The sequence below is a fragment of the Microcaecilia unicolor genome, chromosome 10, assembly GCF_901765095.1.
Source record: "Microcaecilia unicolor chromosome 10, aMicUni1.1, whole genome shotgun sequence".
In the NCBI taxonomy this organism is placed as follows: Eukaryota; Metazoa; Chordata; class Amphibia; order Gymnophiona; family Siphonopidae; genus Microcaecilia; species Microcaecilia unicolor.
In genome coordinates, this window is record NC_044040.1 from 65,029,532 (window position 1) to 65,052,567 (window position 23,036).

General features: G+C 42.9%; 1 protein-coding gene across 1 annotated transcript in view; it reads left to right on the plus strand.

The window, feature by feature from the left end:
* Nucleotides 1-23,036, plus strand: part of CNTN1 (contactin 1) — a 317,283-nt gene that overhangs the window by 214,973 nt on the left and 79,274 nt on the right. The window contains exon 14 of the mRNA XM_030216174.1: nucleotides 4,735-4,855. Within this exon, the coding sequence (XP_030072034.1) occupies nucleotides 4,735-4,855 (121 nt within the window). The remainder of the gene's footprint in view (nucleotides 1-4,734; nucleotides 4,856-23,036) is intronic.

A 23,036-nucleotide genomic window follows, 5' to 3' on the forward strand; every position in this document is an offset into this window, starting at 1 on the left:
TTAAAACTCCTGCGGGCTGTGAAAAATTGCAGAAAGATCTTAGGAAATTGGAAGACTGGGCATTCAAATGGCAGATGAAATTTAATGTGCATGAATGCAGAGTGATGCACATTGAGAAGAATTATCCGAATCATAGTTTCTTGGTACTAGGGTCCACCTTAGGAGTCTGCACCCAAGAAAAAGATCTAGGGGGTATGTTTACTAAGGTGCGTTAGCATTTTTGATGCGCCTGTAAATTTAAGGCACATTAAACTCTAAAGCCCCCTATACATTTCTATGGGCATGTTAGCGTTTGATGCGCATAAACCATTTACATGCATTAAAAATGCTAATGCGCCCATAGCGCCATTTAGTAAGCCTAGCCCTAGGTGTCATTGTAGACAGTATGCTGACATTTTCTGTCCAGTGTGCGCCGATGCTAGGAATTATAAGAAAAGGGATGGAAAATAAGACAAAGAATATTATAATGCCTCTGTATCGCTCCATGGTGCAACCTCACCTTAAATATTGCATTCAATTCTGGTCACCGTATCTCAAAAACGATATAGTGGAAAAGAAGGGCAACAAAAATGATAAAGGAGATGGAACTCCTCTCATATGAGGGAAGTCTAAAGAGGTGGAATGTAAGAGTAGCCTAATGGTTAGTGCAGCAGGCTTTGATCCTGGCAACCTGCATTCAAGTCCCACTGTATCTCCTTTTGACCTTGGGCAAGTCACTTAACCCTCCATTGCCCCAGGTACAAGAACTTGGATTGTGAGCCCTCTAGGCATAGGAGCCAACTTTTCAAAATTATTGGGGGTGTTAAGCCTAATGGAAATAACCCCTGCCTGGACACATACAAGGAATTTTCTCAATTTTGGGGGTGCTTAAGCACCCACAGCACCCACAGAATCGGCTCCATTCCTCTAGGGACACTATAGAAATGATTAATAGTAGGGCTCTTCAGCTTTTTTTTCTTTGGGAGGGGGAGGGGAGGATATGATAGAGATCTACAAAATGCTGAGTAGTACAGAACAGGTAAAAGCAAATCAATTTTTTTGCTCAATTAAAAATTTCAAAGACTAGAGGACACTCAAAGAAGTTACATGGTAATACATTTAAAAAGAATAAGGAAATATTTTCTCACTCAATGAATAGTTAAGATCTGGAATTTGTTGAAAGAGTATGTGGTTACATTGGTAAGCATATCTAGGTTTAAAAAAGGTTTGGACAAGTTCCTGGAGGAAAATTCCATAGTCTGCTATTGAGATAGATATGGGAGAAGCCACTTTTTGCCCTGTTTTTGTTGTTGTTGTTGTTTTTAAATTATCATTATTATTTTTACCAGCACCGTCAACTTCCACCCTGGCAGCAATGGCTTGCTTTTTAGCCAGCCAGTGTTCTTGTAGGAAAGTTAGCTAATGTACTGGGAATAATAAAGCTTGCATTATTTAATTTGCATAATAATGAGCATGAGCATTAATTGCAATTAACATGCATTATAGGCTTTTCAATGCACATTAATTGCCTTTTAATGTGTGTTATTGAAATAGCACAGTTTAGTAATGAAGGGGTATTTGCCCTCCCCCTCCCAAATTTCTTAGCCACTCACTGCTGTCTATTACTAGTGCTGCTCTCCTCTACTCGAATGTTCATTTGGGGATTGCCAAAAATTGTTTTTTCTTCCCTTCGAGATATTCCTCCTTATACTACTGTCATTCTGTACATTAGCTTCCCTGGTTAAAGGAGCCTGTGTCTGTTGAATCTGCTATCTGTGGGGGGCTTTTACTAAGCTGCGATAGCATTTTTAGCTCGCGGTAGAAATCAGCTGGCGGTAAACGCTGAGATCCACATTATATTCCTATGGGTGTCTTGGTGTTTACCGCCAGCTGATTTCTACTGTGAGCTAAAAACGCTACCGTGGCTTAGTAAAAGACCCCCTGTATGATTTACCAAACGGGCAAAATGAGCATGGGCTATTTTACTACCTTAACCTAAACACAACTACAAAAATCTCTGCTTTCAAAGTAGCTAAAAGTACACACAAAATGCAGGCTGCACATTTGTCCACTGCATATAAGCAGTAGGGTCGTGCATTCATTTGAAAGAACATAGGAAATTATAAGTGACTTTTTTAATTCCATCACTGTTTTTACCATATTTGGAGAGACAAAAAAGAGGACACAAAACATAAAAATGGTTGCTACCTTTGCTGAAGAAATATTTATTTGTAGCAAGTGTGTAAATGGCTTTTAGTTAATGAATACACATCAAACAGTAACTGACTTACAGTACAGCAGTATACAATGATCTACTATTTAGAAAATTCTGGATTTTTGTTTGTCAGCGTATGAGCCCAAGCGTACTTAACAGAAGAGTGAATATCCCTCAACATCTGTGGCTGACTTCTGAGATACTTGTGAAAGTCTTTGCATGACATATGCTTAAATTTGTGCTGCAAGAACAAAATTCCCTTGACAGATTCAGCCAGCAGGAAAACAGAGTGCCTTTCTCTCTCTGTAGTGCCCCCATGTGTCCAGACTGACTAAGTACATAAGTATTGCCAAACTAGGACAGACCAAATGTCCATCAAGCCTAGCATCCTGTTTTCAACAATGGCCAATCCAGGTCACAAATACCTGGCAAGATCCCAGTTATTCAAAGTCGTTAAATCGTGGGAGGATTGTGAAAAATTACAAGATGACCTTACAAGACTGGGAAAATGGGAGTCTAAATGGCAGATGACGTTTAATGTGAGCAAGTGCAAAATGATGCATGTGAGAAAGAGGAACCCGAATTATAGCTACGTCATGCAAGATTCCACGTTAGGAATCAAAGATCAAGAAAGGGATCTAGGTGTCATCGTTGATGATACGTTGAAACATTCTGCTCAGTGTGCTGCTGCGGCTAAGAAAACAAATAGAATGTTAGGTATTATTAGGAAAGGAATGGAAGACAAAAATGAGGATGTTATAATGCCTTTGTATCGCTCCATGCTGCGACCGCACCTCGAATATTGTGTTTAATTCTGGTCGCCGCATCTCAAAAAAAGATATAATGGAATTAGAAAAGGTACAGAGAAGGGCAACGAAAATGATAAAGGGGATGGGACGACTTCCCTATGAGGAAAGGCTAAAGTGGCTGTGGTTCTTCAGCTTGGAGAAAAGGCAGCTGAGGGGAGATATGATGGAGGTCTATAAAATAATGAGTGGAGTTGAAAGGATAGATTTGAAGCATCTATTTACGCTTTCAAAAATACTAGGACTAGGGGGTATGTGATGAAGCTACAAAGTAGTAAATTTAAAACGAATTGAAGAAAATATTTCTTCACTCAACGTATAATTAAACTCTGGAATTTGTTGCCGGAGAATGTGGTAAAGGTGGTTAGGTTTTAAAAAGGGTTGGATGGCTTCCTAAAGGAAAAGTCCATAGACCATTATTAAATTGACTTGGGGAAAATCTGGAATAAGCAGCATAAAATGTATTAAACTTTTTCAGGATCTTGCTGGGTATTTGTGACTTGGATTGGCCGCTGTTGGAAACAGGATGCTCGGCTTGATGGACCTTTGGTCTCTCCCAGTGTGGCAATACTTATGTACAGCCTCCAATACTTCCAAGGACTTAAAAACACTCAAAGTCGTTTGGAGGAAAGTGAACAAAATGGTATAGGGTCTGCAGAGGAAGATATATAAGAAGAAACTGAATACTATGCATTGTACTATGCATTGTACTATGCATTGTATTTTTATTTTATGAACTATACTGTAGTTAAATATGTATAAATGTTATTGTACCTGTTGTAATCTGTTTTGGGAAATTATTGATAATTGAAAAGATGGGATGACAATGTAAAATAAAAATGAAAGACAAAGAATATTCAGGTGACCTTTGGGGAGATGATTCCCTCATATGGAGCTTTACTGCTGCGCAATACAGTTTTTACTGAGGGGTCCTTTTACTAAGGTGTGCTGAAAAATGGCTTGCAGTAGTGTAGGCACTGGTTTTGGGCATGCGCCGATCCATTTTTCAGTTCACCTGTAAAAAAAAGGCCTTTTCTTTATTTTTGCCAAAAATGAATGTGTGGCAAAATCAAAATTGCTGCTCATCCATTTTGGGTCTGAGACCTTACCACCAACCATTGGCCTAGTGGTAAAGTCTCACGCGGCAACCAGGTGGTAATGACCTATGCGCACCAAATGCCACTTGGTGCGTGGCCGATACGTGCAGCTGAAAATAAAAATGATTTTTCGGACGTGCATATTGGGCGCGTGCCAAAAATGAAATTACAGCAAGAGCCATGCGGTAACTCCATTTTGGCGCGCATTGGTCACGCATATACGCTTACGCAGCTTAGTATAAAGGCCCCTGAATTTTGAATGTTAGGGTTGGCCTAACCAAGTGTCATCTAGGGTAGCCGCTTCTTCTGAGCAGCTGCAGTCAATGCAGAACAATAGGTCCTAACAGCCATACATTCTCAAATAACCATCAGCACAACCTTTAACCTGCATTTCTATAGAATGTTTGTGTAATGATTATGACTGTTGAGTTTTTGAGGGGGGGGGGGGGTGCTGCAGGTTTGGGACTCAAACGTTAACTGAGGAGGGTATAAGACTGAACATTTATCTAGGGCAACCATCACCCTTGCAGCAGTTCTGTTGAAGATTAACAGCCTTTGTTTGCTACTGCTGGAAAGAATATAGTTTCTGCAAATGCCACTGGAGATTTTGCTAATTGTGATTGATTGCTGTTTTTAGAGTGAAGCCAGTGGAGAACTGCTTATTAAAATTGCACAGCTGAGGCACGCTGGGAGGTACACTTGCACAGCCCAGACAATCGTTGACAACTCTTCGATTTCAGCAGATTTAGTTGTCAGAGGTAAGAATTTCAGTTTAAATATGAGGTGATTTTAAACTACTTGATATTAAGGGGCCCTTTTACAAAGCTGCTCACACTATTTTTAGTACGTGGGTTTCCCACATGCTGAGGCCACTTTTAGCATGGCAGAAAAATGGCCGCAATTTCTATTTTCCCTTTAATGGTCATGCAATAATTTCCCAATTAGCACATGAGCCCTTACTGCCGTCTATTTACTAGCCGGTAAGTGATCCCACACTAACCCTGTGCTAATCAGGCAGCCTGCGACAATTTATCCGCGCTACCCAATTAGTGCAGGCAACGCCTACTTTCTGCCTCTAAACACCCCCCAGAATTACCACAGGATGCCTAAGCGTGTCCCGCAGTAGTGCTTTTTTAGCATGCGGTAAGTACACGTTAATGCTTACCGCCACTGTATAAAGGGCTCCTATGACCTTTGCTAACTTTGGCTAGGAAAAATGTTCTTTAGTTTAAGAAATGAGTGTTTGCTTGGACACAAGTTCTAACACAGTGACCTTCCCCAGTAACAGATGTCAGTGGAAGATGGAATGTCATATATGCGCAAAGAAGTCTAAAAGAAAAAAATATTTTGCAGGTACTGTAGTTGCATCTTGCAAGACAATGGTGAAATTTGCTGTGCTAGAAGTGCACAAACATCTGTGAATGTGGATGTATGAACAGATATATGTTTTAGAACACAAACATAGTGGGTGTCAGTATTCAAAAGTATTTATCTAGGTAGCACATCTGGTACCCAATTAAATAGTAGTGAGAAAGATGTTCAGTGATAATTTTTTGAAATACCCACAACCCGCTCATAGCTGTGTCCCCTTTTCAACTGCACGTATTAGAATTTATATGCACCACATTGTAGAATACACCCATAAAGTTGTGTGCGTAAATTCTAATTAAAGCCAATTAGTGCCAATAATTGGTTGTTAAGTACCAATTATCAGCGCTGGTTGGCTTGTTAATATAAGACTAACAAATATAATATAAGACTAACGAATAGAATAGAACTTTAACGCATGGCCATTAAATCAGAAAATGGAAAATCAGCCATTTTCTGGTCATGACAAAAAGTGGCCTTAGCACTTCAGAAAGACCCGTGTTAAAGGCATGCTACGGCCACTTTTTGGTGCAGTTCTATAAAAGGGCCCCTTCAACATTAATGGGTGTGTTTTGTGCTATGACTTCTGTTATTTCAAATAGGGGTTAGCTGTACAAAGGGCAGTTCAATAAACTAGGCATTTGCATTTACACAGCTGTTAGGCATGTAAATGTGTAGAATAATGACACATGCATGTATTTGAGTGCACATATAAACACCACTATTCTGTCTAACTGTTATTTAGTAAATACACTCTAAAATTACATAGCATATATTTGCAAAGGGTGTGTACACTGGGGTAGAACATCTCTGGCGTTATCTCTGCATTCATGATACCACAACTTAATGCATGGTGTGAAGCTTGGCACGAGGAGAGTTGAACTACCAGTGTTGGTCAGTAATTTATTAATAAGTAATAATACTGGTAATATATTACTTTTAAAAGTAACAAGTAATTGTAATGATTACTTTTGTACAAATTAAATAACTCTAATTATTACTTTTTCTACTAGTGAGTAATATAATGTCTCATTACTTTATATAGACACAGTAACTTAACATTACTTTTATTAAACAAGTAACTAGTAAGTGTAATATATTACTTTTACAAAGTAACTAGTAACTGTAATATATTATATTTCACTGTAACTTAACTTATTTCTTTTATTAAACAAGTAAATGGTAAGTGTAATATATTCCTTTTACAAAGTAACTTGGGCAACACTGACGACTACATTTAGCTATATATCTAGAGGCAGGAAGTATCACCAGAGGGAATGCTGGGATAATTCGGGTCATGTGGGAGGAAGTCACAATAGCAGGGTGGGTGTGGCTTCCAATAAAATAAGCCAGGTGGATCAACTGAAGAAGACCTCACAGGTGGAGATGGACAGATAGCAGCTAGAAACATGGTATTCAGGCTGAGCTCATGGAAGTGGAGGCACTTAGCATAGTTAATAGGGGTGTGCAGCTCAGAAACTTTTGTTTAATTTTTGATTTGTTGTTTTTTTTAAATGTTCTCATTAAAGGAAGAATGTCATCAGTGTGCATTCCTGGATGGTGTCATGATATCAGGGGTATCATTGGGGGAGATGATGGGGAGGGGGTCAGGGTTTGTAGATGATGTCACGGGTGTCATCAGGGCAGTGGGGAAGATTATGTTAGCTAGAAACAGGTGGGAGAATACATCAGTATTTTCAGCTTGCTCAAGCCTCTCCCTTTTCACATCCTAACTATGGGGTCCTTTTACTAAGCTGCAGGAAAAAGGGCCCTGTGGTAGTGTCGGGAACCATTTTCCCATGCGCCAGGGCCCTTTTTACCGCAGCGGGTAAAAAGCCCTTTAAAAAATGGCCGTATGGTAAGATTACTCTTACCGTGTGGTCATGCGGGGGGAGCACTTACCACAACCCATTGAGACAACCCATTGAGGTGGCAGTAAGGGCTCCCGTGGTAACTGGGCACTGTGCAGCGATGCCCAATTACTGCCGGGATAGTACTGTGCTATAAAATTTAAAAAATTTCTGGCGCACTGGAAATGGTGCACACTCGAGGCGGAACTACCACTTTCAGCCAAGTTGGGCTGGTTGTAGTTCCAGGTTTTGTGTGCTGTAAGCCCACGTTGGGCTTACTGATGCTTTGCAAAAGGGCCTTTGCTATCTAAACATGGTATGTATCACCATCCTATATAATAAAACGCGCCTCCAACATTCTGAAGCTGAGAAAGTGAAGCCTTCAAGCCTTGAAGCATTCCTGCAACGTTCCGGGACTACGTGTCGTCAATTGAGGAGATGGAGCCTTACAGAGCGTACGAATGCTTCAAGGCTTGAAGGCTTCACTTTCTCTCACACACACACACTCACTCTCTGTCTCTCACATACACTCGGAGGGGAAGGGAGGAAAGGAGAGAGAGGGAGAGGAGAGGGAGGGAGGGAGGGGGGCCTGCACCTCAGACGAAAGGGGGGCCTGGAACTCGGAGAGGAGGAGAGGGAGGGAGGGAAGGAGTGGGTCATGGAACTCGGAGCCCCACACACACACACACTCACTCTCTGTCTCTCACATACACTCTCTCTCACACAGTGGCGTACCTAGGGTAGTTGACACCTGGGGCCGGTCATTTTTTAACACCCCCCCCCCCCCCCCCAAATCCAGTACTAGGCATGCCGAGAATACAAAACACTCAGGACCTATAGAGCAATTCTACCATACCATAAGCAGTCATTTCTACGAGTCACACAAGGAAAAGGAAAGCATCTTAAACACTATAGTGAGCACTAGAACATCAATTCACCTATTGTAAAACTAAACCAGACAGAATAGTACAGATCGTAGATCCTGCACAGTCAATGCCAACTGAAAGCCATGTCTTTTTCACAAACACAGATATACCCTAATCCACTATAGAATAAGTAATCATAAACTTTCTATTTAGACAAAAATTAAACTGAACCCCCAATGCCAGACTCTGCATACAATGCAACACCACAGAAACAGAAACTGTCCCCTAGTACTGTGCAAAATATAAAGACAGCAGATGTAAATTTGAAAAAAAAACCTAACAAGTACCAATCACCACTTTACAAATTAACAAATAGAAATAAAACAAATATAGAAAGTAAAATAATACCATTTTATTGGACTAATACATTTAGCTTTCAGAGGCCAAAACCTCCGTCCTCGGGTCAGTACAGTATAGTGCTGTTACTGTATCCTATCCTGACCTGAGGAAGGGGGTTTTGTTCTCCGAAAGTTAGTCAAAATGTATTAAAATTAGTCCAATAAAAAGATTACCTTATTTACATGTTCTATTATAAACATTTAACACATCTACAATACTTTATCCTAAAGCAAAAAAAATAAAAAAATATATTTTATTTACAGTTTGTTGTCTCTGGTTTCTGCTTTCCTCATCTTCTTTTCACCGTCTTCCTTCCATCCAGCATCTGTCTTCACTCTCTCTCTCTCTCTCTCTCTCTCTGCCATCCAGTGTCTGCCCTCTCTGCCGTCCCTTCCATCCACTGCCTGCCCTTTCTCTCTGCCCCTTCAATCCACCATTTGCCCTCCCTCTCCCATCCATCCAGGGTCTGCCCTCCCTCTCACTCCCCGTTCCATCTAGGATCTGTCCCCTCTCTCTCTCTGCCCCTTTTTTCAGCCCCCAGTTCCAGCCCCCTTCTCCCCTCTGAACACCCCCACCCCAGTCCCCTTCTCCCCTCCCCTTCTCCTGTCTGAGACCCCCACCACAGTCCCCTTCTCTCCTCTGAACACCCCCATCCCAGTCCCCTTCTCCCCTCTGAGATCCCCACCCCAGTCCCCTTCTCCCCTCCCCTCCCCTGTCTGAGATCCCCACCCGTCCCCTTCTCCCCTCCCCTTTTCCCCTCTGAGACCCCCACCCCAGTCCCCTTCTCCCCTCTGAACACCCCCACCCCAGTCCCCTTCTCCCCTCCCCTTCCCTTCTCCCCTCTGAGATCCCCACCCCAGTCCCCTTCTCCCCTCCCCTGTCTGAGACCCCCACCCTAGTCCCCTTCTCCCCTCTGAACACCCCCACCCGAGTCCCTTTCGCCCCTCTCCTTCCCCACCTCAGTCCCGTTAAAACCGGTGAAGCAGCGTCGCAGGCAGCGCCTCGTGCCCTGCTTGTAAAAAAAAAAAAATCAAATCTCCTTCCTTCTCCTCGTCTTGACGTCGACTCGGGCCTTCCAATCAAATTGATTGGAAGGCCCGAGTCGACGTCAAGACGTCAAGACGAGGAGGAGAAGGAGGAAGGAGATTTGATTTTTTTTTTTTTTTACAAGCAGGGCACGAGGCGCTGCCTGCAACGCTGCTTCGCCGGTTTTTTAAATGTGCGGCGCCGCAGGAACGGCCACGGGAGGCGGCGGGAGCGAAGCACCCCCCACCCACTGGCACCCGGGGTGGACCGCCCCCACCGCCCCCCCCTTGGTACGCCACTGCTCTCACACACTCTCTCTCACACACACTCTATCTCTCTCTCTCACACACTCTATCTCTCTCTTACACACACTCTATCTCTCTCTATCTCTCTCACACACACATACACTCTGTCTCTCACACACATACACTCTGTCTCTCACACACTCTCTCTCTGACACAAACACACACACACTCTGTCTGTCTCTCTCTCTCACACTCCATCTCTCACACACACTTACTCTCTCAAACACACACACTCTCTCTCTCAAACATACACACTCCGAGGAAAACCTTGCTAGCGCCCGTTTCATTTGTGTCAGAAATGGGCCTGTTTTACTAGTGTATAAATAATAGCTTTCTAAAATTGGTATTTGCACAGGTAGGCTATCTACACACTTACATTTACACATGGTGATGCTTCTAAAATGAGAGCCTGAGGGGCTCTTTTTCAAAAGAGAAAAACATTTAAAAACTGGCATAAAGCCCCAAACTCGCTCACTTAGAAGCCACTAGTGTACCTTCTTTTTCCTTTCCCGTCACATTTGGAATAATCTGCCCCTTTCTTTTCATAGTGACCCCTCACTTAAGACTTTCAAAGCCAATTTAAAGACCTGGCTCTTCAACAGTGGCGTTCCTAGGGGGGCTGACACCCGGGGTGGATCGCCGATGCGCCCCTCCCCCCCCCGGGGTGCAGCGCGACCCCCCCCCCCCCCCCCCCGGTGAAAGAACCCCCCCGGGTGCATGCCGCTGGGGGGAGGGCCATGCGCCTGTCCGCTTTGTTTGTTTCCATGCTCCCTCTGCCCCGGAACAGAAAGTTACCTGTTCCGGGGCACAGGGAGCACAGAACGAACGTAGCAGACAGGCATGCGACACCACCCCAGCGGTGTGCACCCGGGGCATACCGCCCCCCACTGCCCCCCCCCCCCCCTTGGTACACCACTGTTCTTCAAACAAGTTTTGGGAGAATCAGCTCCATTGCATTCTCCAGTGTAAGATTGTTGTGACTGCTGAATTTCCCTTGGCTCTTTTGCTTTCCTATCCTCTCCTTTTTCAGTTTGAATGGTTACCTTTATTATTTTTAAATGGAGTTCCTTTACTTTTCTGAAATTTTTTATTTATTTATTTATTTATTTATTTTTCAAATTTTTTCATTATACAATATTCAATCAATCTTGAATATTACACGATACATGCAATAATAACATCTTTAATTACAAAATCATAGTGCTAAAAAGCAAATAATGACTATCGTCCACAAGTAAATGTAATTGACCCAAGAGGGAAAATATATATATTTATAAGCTAATATAACAAGGCTCAATCAATTATAATTATCAACAGATTGCGTCATATTCAGAATGACCTATTCCGAGCTGCTATACAGTGTTACATTTGGTTCTAAATTTTCACAATCACACCCTCTTTGCTTTTCAAAAAATCCTCCAATTGACTGGGTTCAAAAAACTGAAATTGCTTTGTTTGGTATAGAATCCTGCAAACACAAGGAAACTTTAATTGAAAATTTGCACCAAGTGCTACTACCCTTGAACGCAGTAATAAAAATAACTTTAGTCTCTTCTGGGTTTCCCTGGAAAGGTCCGGGAAAACCCTTACTTTTGAGCCCAAAAATAAAGAATTAAGATGTCTCAAGGACAGCCTGAGCACTGCATCTCTATCTATCTCAAGGGCAAATGTCACCAACAAAGTTAACCTTTGCGTGACCACCTCCAGAGAGGATTCTAGGAACTCAGTTAGATTCATTCCACCTGAGGGATTTAAATTATCTAGTACTTTACCAGTACTCTGTAAATAATATGCTCTTGTAATAGGTGGTAATGAACTATCAGTCATTCCCAGAACCTCCACTAGATATTTCTTAACCATTTGTACTGAAGTAATAAGTGGCGATTTTGGAAAGTTTATAATACGCAGGTTAAGTCTCTTTGATTGGTTCTCCAAATACTCCAAGCGCTTAGAGGCAAAACACCTGTCCTTAACCAAAGATTGTTCCACAAGTTCCATTTTAGCAAATTTTTCAGAAAGAGTTTTAACCTCCATGGCTTGGTAATCATTAATTTGTAATTGTTTTAATGCAGTTTCGGCTATAGCCTTGATACTTTCAGTATTCTTTGCTATCAAAGTCTGTAGGGCAGAGAGAGTGGAAGAATTCAGTTCCCAAAGTGACTCAAGCGTCACTACAGCAGGTTTTTCTTTTCCCTCGAAAACCAGTTGAGGTGCTCTAGCAGTTTGTTCCAGGATACTCACAATTGTAGTAGAAACTACAGGAGCAGAACTACCCTCTGGTATATTCAAGCTGGCAGCATTTGTCCCGGCTTCGTGTAGGTTCCCTTCCTGAATGCTCTCTTCTCCGTTCGGGGTTTGAGCAGCAGGACTCATCACGAAGCGCTCACTTCCTGGTTGAGGGGGCGCTGTACGCAGAACAGGGCTCAGGGAAGCCCCGTTGACACTGTCGGCCAGCTCTGATACGCTGGCTCCAGCAGCAGGAGTAGATGTCACTTCTGAACCGGAGGCGATTCCAAACCGCTCGAGCGTCGACTGTTGGAGCGGGGGTCTACTTCCAGGGAGAGAGGGAATGTCCCTGACCTTCCCCCGTCTCTTACCCATCGCAAACGGCAGGTAAGGCTCTCCTTCCAGTGTTAACTAGAGCTGGAATGTAACGCGTCCGCTGACGCCAATCATACCGCGGCCATCTTGGATTCCCCCTTCTGAAATTTTTTATAGATTGTGCAAAAGGTTTAGTAAGTTCTAATAAACTATAAAACAGCATTTGGACATTTTGCTTTGCCAAAACCGCTATTTTCAACATTTTTTCTGTGCTTTTCATCTGGAGTACGTTCGAATCACAAGGGGAGCACTTTGGGGGCTTGTTAGGGTGGGATTTGGGCATTTCTTGGACATTTTTCAGCCATAATGGAACAAAACATAATGACTAGGCCAGATGAGTGTGCAAATTCAAATTGATGCCAGTTATTGATTTTTGACACTTCATTAACTCATCTGCATGAGCATCTGCCCTGCATACCCAAATTTGTGCGCCCAAGTTTGCATGAACTCTATAGAATCTAGGGGACGCTTTTTTAGTGCATATTAGTAAAAGGGATGTACTGGAGTGGAGGAGTAGCCTAGTGGTTAGTGCAGTGGCCTGAGAACCTTGGGGAACTGGGTTTAATTCCCACTGCAGCTTCTCTTGACTCTGGGCAAGTCACTTAACCTTCCATTGCTCCAGTTACAAAATAAGTACCTGTATATAATATGTAAACCGTTTTGATTGTAACCACAGAAAAGGTGGTATATCAAGTCCCATCCCCCCCATATGTGTGCACATATACAGGTAAATGCTAATATTCCAGCAATGCATTGTTCTATAAAATGGTGCCTAAGGGGTTCTTTTACTAAGCTGCAGTGGCGTTTTAAGCTCACGGTAGAAATCAGCTGGCAGTTAACGCTGAGACGCCAATAGGAATATAATGGGCATCTTGGCATTTACCACCAGCTGATGTATACCATGAACTAAAAAAAACGCTACTGCGGCTTAGTAATAGACCTTCTTAATGCATATAATTCGAAGGTTGGAGTACACATGGGTGGAATCCGCATTGAGCGTACTTGGAGTGCACAGTTACACATATAAATTATAGAATGCTATATTTTATGCACTTTTTTTTAGCAATTCAGGAGTAAGCATTGCGTCAAGTCTGTGGCTGGTGTAAGTGGATATGCCTAAAACATGTGATGTTTTTGACCATTACACATGTAGGTCCTTACATTATTTTATAGAATTGGCCCTTAAAAGGCACCCCTTTCTACAACTACCCTCTCACTGTCTTGTCTCAATACATTTTTGGGCTCACAGTTCTACTTTTCTTAGAGATATTCAAGCTGCAAGTCCACAGGGGCCATGGATCTCTGTCAACCTGATCTGTTTGACCTGGAGCCATCTGGTGACCCAGAATTCCACTTATGACTGATTGATATTGATTAAGTAAACCAATAGAGTCATTATAATTGCATGCTAATATGCCTAGAGGAATTGTTTCAAATTCTGTACCATAATACAGTAAAATCATAACACATGACATCTGGTTGAAGTTCTGCTCCCATAAATAGGAACTATTCTTCTTAAAGGATATTTCTCTTCAATTTATTATTATTATTGCAAATTGATTCTAACAGCATTTCTTCTTCTTTTTTTAAATTGAAATATTTTTATTGTGTTTGTTGTAGGAATGAATTGGATCTGCAGAATGTGAGAGAGAGTGCAAGGGGTTTCAGTTTTTAGGGGTTTAAAGCGAAATGGGCCCAATATTTAGCTAGCGATGATCAGCATTTTGCTGACCACTGCCAGCATTAAACCTGGAAATTTGATGCTGGGCCAGCTATCACATAAGGGGTCTTTTACTAATGTGTGTTAGCATTTATAGATCACACTAAAAATCAGCTGGTGCTAAACACTGAGACGCCCATAGTGTGAGCAAAAAACGCTAGTGCACCTTAATAAAAGAGACCTATAGCTGATTAAGTGCAAGTGAAATTAATTGGCTATGGGTTACTGCATAAAGATAGGACTGGCTTTTATGTGGTCCTATTTATGCAGTTAACCTGGCCAGTTAGTATATAAGTATTGCCTTACTGGGACAGAGCGAAAGTCCATAAAGCCCAGCATCCTGTTTCCAACAGCAGTCAATCCAGGTCACAAGTACTTGGCAAGATCCCAAAACAGCACAATACATTTTATGCTGCTTATTCTAGATATAAGCAGTGGATTTTCCCGAAGTCTATTTTAATAATGATCTATGGACTTTTCCTTTAGGAAGCCATCCAAACCTTTTTAAAACCCTGTTAAGCTAACCGCTTTTACTATGTTCTCTGGCAACAAATTCCAGAATTTAATTACACATTGAGTGAAGACATATTCTCTCCAATTCGTTTTAAATTTACTACTTTGTAGCTTCATTGCGTGGCCCCTAGTCCTAGTATTTTTGGAATGAGTAAACAAGCGATTCACGTCTACCCGTTCCACTCCCTCATTATTTTATAGACCTCTATCATATTTCCCCTCAGCCATCTTTTCTCCTAGTTGAAGAGCCCTAGCTGCTTTAGCCTTTCCTCATAGGAAATTTGTCCCATCCCCTTTATCATTTTCATCGCCCTTCTCTGTACTTTTTCTAATTCCACTATATCTTTTTGAGATGCGGTGACCAGAACTGCACACAGTATTCGAGGTGCGGTCGCACCATGGAATAATACAAAGGCATTATAACATCCTCATTTTTGTTTTCCATTCCTTTTCTAATAATACCTAACATTCTATTTGCTTTCTTAGCCGTTGCTGCACACTGAGCAGAGAGTTTCGACTTATCATCAACGATGACACCTAGATCCCTTTCCTTGTCGGTGACTCCTAATGTGGAACCTTGCATCCCTTAGCTATAGTTCGGGTTCCTCTTTCTCACATGCATCACTTTGCACTCAACGTTTGGCATTTAGGTGCGGGAATGGCGGTATTCTATACCTTCATGTTCAAACTTTTTGGAACACTCCTGGCCACACCCCCTTTTGAGTTGCATTCTAGGGGATTTAGGTGCATGGTGTTCAAGAATAGCATGCAGGAAGATGCATGTGCAAAATTGAATTAATGCCAATTAACGTCCATAATTGATTGTTAACATCAATTTGTTGCTAGTTAATGACTTGTTATCTAATTTATTTGCACATGCAACTTCAATCCGTGAGCAAGTTTTGGCACCATACATAGAATCCAGGGGTATGTGCATAAATATGTAGAATACTGACATATTTGCGAATAAATGTCAATATTCCCCCTAAGCGCTATTCTGCAAATACCCACTTCACTTACAGAGCAGGTATGTGCAAGGGGCAGGAGATAGGTGTGTTAATTCATAGATTAATATGCATTAAATTGTTTTTGTACAAAGCTTTTTTTTAAAGACACAATGAACTGAATACGTAAATGTACATTGTTATTATCTGTGTCAAAACTGTATGGTAATTGTATGTAATGATACTATTATATCTGTACCTAGCCACAAATATGAAAATCCAAGTATAAGCAACTTGTGGTGACAGATTACTGGATATTTTAATGCTCTTGGGAGTAGTTCACAACATCTTTCTTTATGGGTTGTGACAGAAGGAAGCCCAGTAGTTATTTAAAATATATTTTTCAGCTGCTACTGATTAAGCAGTTGTCTGTCTGATAGGAAAAGCAGACGATAAGTGGATTACAAGTGGATGAGGTTTTTTTCCCCCCATAATCTGAAAGGCTCAAATTATAAAATTTGACCCCTTGACTTTAGAAAGTTTACCTTCAAGTTTTAAAGTATTTCACTCCTCCATCTGTCACTAAGGCAGAGGGATACAGAAATGGAATAAACTCTGGTATGTGAAACAGCATAGACCTAGCAACTCAACTGATCCGGAGCAGTATATTTTAGGGTACATGAATTGTCAGTTTTCCAGTGGTCACACTCTTAGGTTTTTCCATTTTATACATTAGGGATGGGCTGTTGCTTGTGACAAATGTCATTCACTAGTAATAGTGCAAACTGTTCTTAAAGAGTGCATTCTCTGTGCAAAGAGGTGACACCTTTCTTAAAGGTAGTGAATGCATGCGCTCCTATGTCTTTTGCATTGAGTGTCACATGTATGATTATCTCCCAATTGGTGAGGTGTCATATGTGTGTGCCCGATGCAAAGAGCTCCTAGCTCTCAGCGAACGTGTCCGTTCTCTAGAGGCTAGAGTAGCAGACTTGATGGAGCTGAGGGAGACAGAGAGGTACATAGAGGAGACCTACAGGGATGTTGTAGAGAAGTCCCACCTCCAGTCAGGTAGCCCCTGTGCTACCTTGGAGGAGGGAGGTCTCCTAGAAGGAGAGCATCACCCTGGTGAAGTAGGAAGTACTCCTGTAGCCAGGACCTGCCCACCAGGGGATGTATTATCCTTTCGCACCGAGGATATATCTCCAAATGTTGCCCGGGAGGGAAAGGTTAGGACAGCTGTTGTACTTGGTGATTCGATCATTAGGCATATAGATAGCTGGGTGGCTGGTGGACGTGAGGATCGCCTGGTGACTTGCCTGCCTGGTGCGAAGGTGGCGGACCTCACGCGTCACCTAGATAGGATTTTATATAGTGCTGGGGAGGAGACGGCTGTCTTGGTACATGTGGGTACTAATGACATAGGAAAATGTGGGAGAGAGGTTCTGGAAGCAAAATTTAGGCTCTTAGGTAGAAAGCTGAAATCCAGATCCTCCAGGGTAGCATTTTCTGAAATGCTACCTGTGCCACGTGCAGGGCCCAAGAGACAGGCAGAGCTCCAAAGTCTCAATACGTGGATGAGACGATGGTGCAGGGAGGAGGGCTTTAGATTTGTTAGGAACTGGGCAACATTCTGGGGAAGGGGGAGCCTATTCCGAAAGGATGGGCTCCATCTTAACCAGAGTGGGACCAGGCTGCTGGCATCGGCGTTTAAGAAGGAGATAGAGCAGCTTTTAAACTAGAAATGGGGGGAAGGCCGACAGTCGCTCAAAAGAGCATGGTTCGGGATAAGGTATCTTTCAAAGATATCACCATAACAGGGAAGATAGAGTATCCTGATAGTGAGGTTGCAAAAGAGATTGTAGTAGATCGGGTATCTTTAAATAACAATAAAAATCAGACAAAAGATTGCCAATTAATACTGTCAAGTACTAAGCATGATGTACTTAGGAACAACAAACATAGTTTGAAATGTCTATATGCGAATGCCAGGAGCCTAAGAAATAAGATGGGGGAGTTGGAATATATTGCACTAAATGAAAAATTAGATATAATAGGCATCTCTGAGACCTGGTGGAAGGAGGATAACCAGTGGGACACTGTCATACCGGGGTACAAATTATATCGTAGTGATAGGGTGAATCGGATTGGTGGAGGGGTAGCATTGTATATTAACGAGAGCCTTGAATCAAATAGATTGAAAATTCTGCAGGAAACAAAACACTCCTTGGAATCACTGTGGATTGAAATTCCATGTGCAAAGGGGAAAAGGATAGTGATAGGAGTGTACTACCGTCCGCCTGGCCAGGACGAACAGACGGATGCGGAAATGTTAAAGGAAATCAGGGACGCAAACAAACTGGGCAACACAATAATAATGGGGGATTTCAATTACCCGCATATAGACTGGGTTAATGTAACATCTGTACACGCAAGGGACATAAGATTTCTTGATGAAATCAAGGATAGCTTCATGGAACAGCTAGTTCAGGAGCCGACAAGAGAAGGAAAAATACTAGACTTAGTCCTTAGTGGTGCTCATGATCTAGTGCAGGGGGTAACGATACGAGGGCCGCTTGATAACAGTGATCATAATATGATCGGTTTTGATATTGGCATTGAAGGAAGTGAAACTAGGAAATCAAGTACGCTAGCGTTTAACTATAGAAAAGGTGATTACGACAAAATGAGAAAAATGGTGAAAAAAAGACTGAAAGGAGCAGCTCGCAGAGTAAAAAACTTGCATCAGGCGTGGATGCTGTTTAAAAACACCATCCTGGAGGTTCAGGACAAATATATTCCACGCATTAGAAAAAAGGGAAAAAAGACTAAACGTCAGCCGGCGTGGCTAAACAGTAAGATAAAGGAAATCATTAGAGCCAAAAAACAATCCTTCAGAAAGTGGAGAAGAGAACCAACTGAAAGTAACAGGATAGATCATAAGGAATGCCAAGCCAAATGCAAAGCGGAGATAAGGAGGGCAAAAAAGGACTTTGAGAAGAAATTAGCGTTGGAAGCAAAAATACATAGTAAAAATTTTTTTAGATACATTAAAAGCAGGAAACCGGCCAAAGAGTCGGTTGGGCCGCTGGACGAAAATGGTGTTAAAGGGGCGATCAAGGAGGACAAAGCCGTAGCGGAGAAATTAAATGAATTCTTTGCTTCGGTCTTCACCGAGGAGGATTTGGGGGGGACACCGGTGCCGGAAAGAATATTTGAAGCGGGGGAGTCGGAGAAACTAAACAAATTCTCTGTAACCTTGGAGGATGTAATGGGTCAGTTCAGCAAGCTGAAGAGTAGTAAATCACCGGGACCTGATGGTATTCATCCCAGAGTATTAATAGAACTAAAAAATGAACTTGCGGAGCTACTGTTAGAAATATGCAATCTGTCCCTAAAATCGAGTGTAGTACCGGAAGACTGGAGGGTAGCCAATGTTACTCCGATTTTTAAGAAGGGTTCCAGAGGAGATCCGGGAAATTATAGACCGGTGAGTCTGACGTCGGTGCCGGGCAAGATGGTGGAGGCTATTATTAAGAATAAAATTGCAGAGCATATACAAAAACATGGACTGATGAGACAAAGTCAGCACGGATTTAGTGAAGGGAAGTCTTGCCTCACCAATCTAATGCATTTTTTTGAGGGGGTAAGCAAACATGTGGACAATGGGGAGCCGGTTGATATTGTATATCTGGATTTTCAGAAGGCGTTTGACAAAGTGCCGCACGAAAGACTCCTGAAGAAATTGCAGAGTCATGGAATCGGAGGTAGGGTATTATTATGGATTAAGAACTGGTTGAAAGATAGGAAACAGAGAGTAGGATTGCGTGGCCAGTATTCTCAGTGGAGGAGGGTAGTTAGTGGGGTCCCGCAGGGGTCTGTGCTGGGTCCGTTGCTTTTTAATGTATTTATAAATGACCTAGAGATGGGAATAACTAGTGAGGTAATTAAATTCGCCGATGACACAAAATTATTCAGGGTCGTCAAGTCGCAGGAGGAATGTGAACGATTACAGGAGGACCTTGCGAGACTGGGAGAATGGGCGTGCAAGTGGCAGATGAAGTTCAATGTTGACAAGTGCAAAGTGATGCATGTGGGTAAGAGGAACCCGAATTATAGCTACGTCTTGCAAGGTTCCGCGTTAGGAGTTACGGATCAAGAAAGGGATCTGGGTGTCGTCGTCGATGATACGCTGAAACCTTCTGCTCAGTGTGCTGCTGCGGCTAGGAAAGCGAATAGAATGTTGGGTGTTATTAGGAAGGGTATGGAGTCCAGGTGTGCGGAGGTTATAATGCCGTTGTATCGCTCCATGGTGCGACCGCACCTGGAGTATTGTGTTCAGTACTGGTCTCCGTATCTCAAAAAAGATATAGTAGAATTGGAAAAGGTACAGCGAAGGGCGACGAAAATGATAGTGGGGATGGGACGACTTTCCTATGAAGAGAGGCTGAGAAGGCTAGGGCTTTTCAGCTTGGAGAAGAGACGGCTGAGGGGAGATATGATAGAAGTGTATAAAATAATGAGTGGAATGGATCGGGTGGATGTGAAGCGACTGTTCACGCTATCCAAAAATACTAGGACTAGAGGGCATGAGTTGAAGCTACAGTGTGGTAAATTTAAAATGAATCGGAGAAAATTTTTCTTCACCCAACGTGTAATTAGACTCTGGAATTCGTTGCCGCAGAACGTGGTACGGGCGGTTAGCTTGACGGAGTTTAAAAAGGGGTTAGATAGATTCCTAAAGGACAAGTCCATAGACCGCTATTAAATGGACTTGGAAAAATTCCGCATTTTTAGGTATAACTTGTCTGGAATGTTTTTACGTTTGGGGAGCGTGCCAGGTGCCCTTGACCTGGATTGGCCACTGTCGGTGACAGGATGCTGGGCTAGATGGACCTTTGGTCTTTCCCAGTATGGCACTACTTATGTACTTATGTACTTAAGGTTTGCACATGAATGGTGGTTTAGGAGCCCTTTTACTAGGCCACGTAAGCGCCTACATGCGCCAAATACGTGTCAATTCTGAGTTACCTCATGGCATGGGCGGTAATTTCATTTTTGGCACGCATCAGAAAATATTATTTTCTTGCACGCAGGTGGTAATCAGCATTTCAACGCGCGTTGACCATTACCATCTGGTTAACGCGTGAGACCTTACTGCTAAGTCAGTGGCTGGCGGTGAGGTCTCAGATCCAAATGGACACGTGCCAATTTTCATTTTGCCGCACGTTCATTTTTGGCTCCTCCCCCAAAAAAGGCATTTTTTACAGGTGCGCTGAAAAATTATTCTGCGTGCGGCCAAAACACGCGCCTATATGACCACAGACCATTTTTCAGCTCACCTTAGTAAAAGGACCCCTTACGTATGTACAGTTTAGCAGTGTGAGTGAGGGTGGGGCCTGGCACCTTGAAAACACAGCCACACAGAGGTTTTAAAGGTGAAACAAAACAAATTTGTGGGGGAAAAACAGATCATCCTCAAGGCAATTCGGAATGTGAACTCTATTATGATTATAATTAGCACCCTGGGATTTATAAAAATCAATCTTATGTTCCCTTATGGATCCAAGTCCATAGCCCCAGTTATACTGACAAGCAATGAAACAGGCCAGTAATTATAAAAATAACACAAATGCTAGACCCTTCATAGAAAAATGACCTACCCTTATTAAAAGGGTTAAAGCAAACAGACTTAGGCCTTAGGGAGGGGGTGACCTTCACAGGTCAGGAGAGAATAAACACAGAACCCCAATCGTTCTCTCCTGTGGCCTGCTCTGGCAAGATGATTTGACTTTATGGGGTGCATGGGATTTTGATGTGTCTTTGCTCCTTTATTTGATATAGTAAGAATAGCATTTCATAAGGAGGGAGCAAGGTAGTAAAAGCCTCAGGAAGTATGCAGTTAAGCCTTGTATTTGTAGGCAAAGCTCTAACCAAAACTGTATTATTTTATGTTGGGAATATTCCCGCTAAGCTGTGCAGGAATCCTCCACCTATGGTGGTGGTGGTGGTGGGGAATGCTATTTCAGAATCACATTTTTAATAGTGAGGGTTAAGCAAGCTCTACAGGACTTCAGGGAACCTGCCTCTAGTAATTGAAAACAGGGCCGCCGAGAGACTGGGCCAGGCCTGGGACAAGGCCGCCCCCGGTGCCCCCCACCCGAGGTCGCCGGGCCCCCTCCACCCACCCCCGGGCCCTCTCTCCACCCCAGGCCATCTCTCCACCCCGGGCCCTCTGCATTGACCTTAAGTGCCTCACCTTTCGAAAGTGCAGCAACAAGAAGCGGCAGACCACTCCTTCCTTCTGTGTCCCGCCCTCGTGGAAGTTATGTCAGGTGAGGGCGGGACACGGAAGGAAGGAGTGGTCTGCCACTGCTTGCTGTGCTTTCGAAGGCGAGGCGCTTAAGTTCAATGCCAGGGAGCGACGGCGGGCGGGCCGGACTGCGGTGGAGGCGCCAGCCCCCCCTGGAGGCCCGGGCCCAGGGAATTTTGTCTCCCCTGCCCCCCACTCTCGGCGGCCCTGATTGAAAGCATGGTATTGAAGCACCACCCTCCACTGGCAGGAATGCATTTGGAGGACTCACACACAGCTTAGAGATAACATTGCTTGGTATTTAGGCTATGATCTGGTAAACCTGTCTGAAGTGCCTTACATGTCAAAACTAGGATCTTGAAGTTGACTTTGTAAGTGACTGGAAGCCAGTGGTTCAACATCTAAAAGGGTGTAACATGGTCATATTTTTAGTATGGCTCATGAATTTATTATATTATTTATTTATTATTAGAATTTATTTACCGCCTTTTTGAAGGAATTCACTCAAGGCGATGTACAGTAAGAATAGATCAAACATGAGCAATAGGCAACAGCAATAAGAATATTCAACTAACAATACAAAGTATGGCATGGTATACTACTTGCAATGTCAACACAACACGTAATAGAACATTATAATTGGTAGTGAAGGGTATGGCAAAGTAGTAACATATAAATGGGTAAGAAAGTAGGAAGATTTAGGAAGTAAGGTCACTGATTTGAAGAAAGTTGCACATGAGGTCAGAGAGATGGTTAAATATTATCTCACCTAGGGTAGGAGTATGTCAGTGCTTTTTTTGTGCCGGTACGTGCCGGTATGGCGTACCGGCACCTTTTTTGTGAGCTACGGATCACCTGCCCGCTTTATTCCATTTGTGCACCCGTGCTCCCCCCCCCCCCCACCCTCCCTCCCTCAGCTCCCCGACTTTCCTTTGAAATTTTTAATTTACCCGAAGTCACGGCGAACTGGCAGTAAAAACAGCAGGCAGGCAGGCAGGCAGACTTGCCTCCTCGTCACTTCCCTTCTCTCTCAGCAC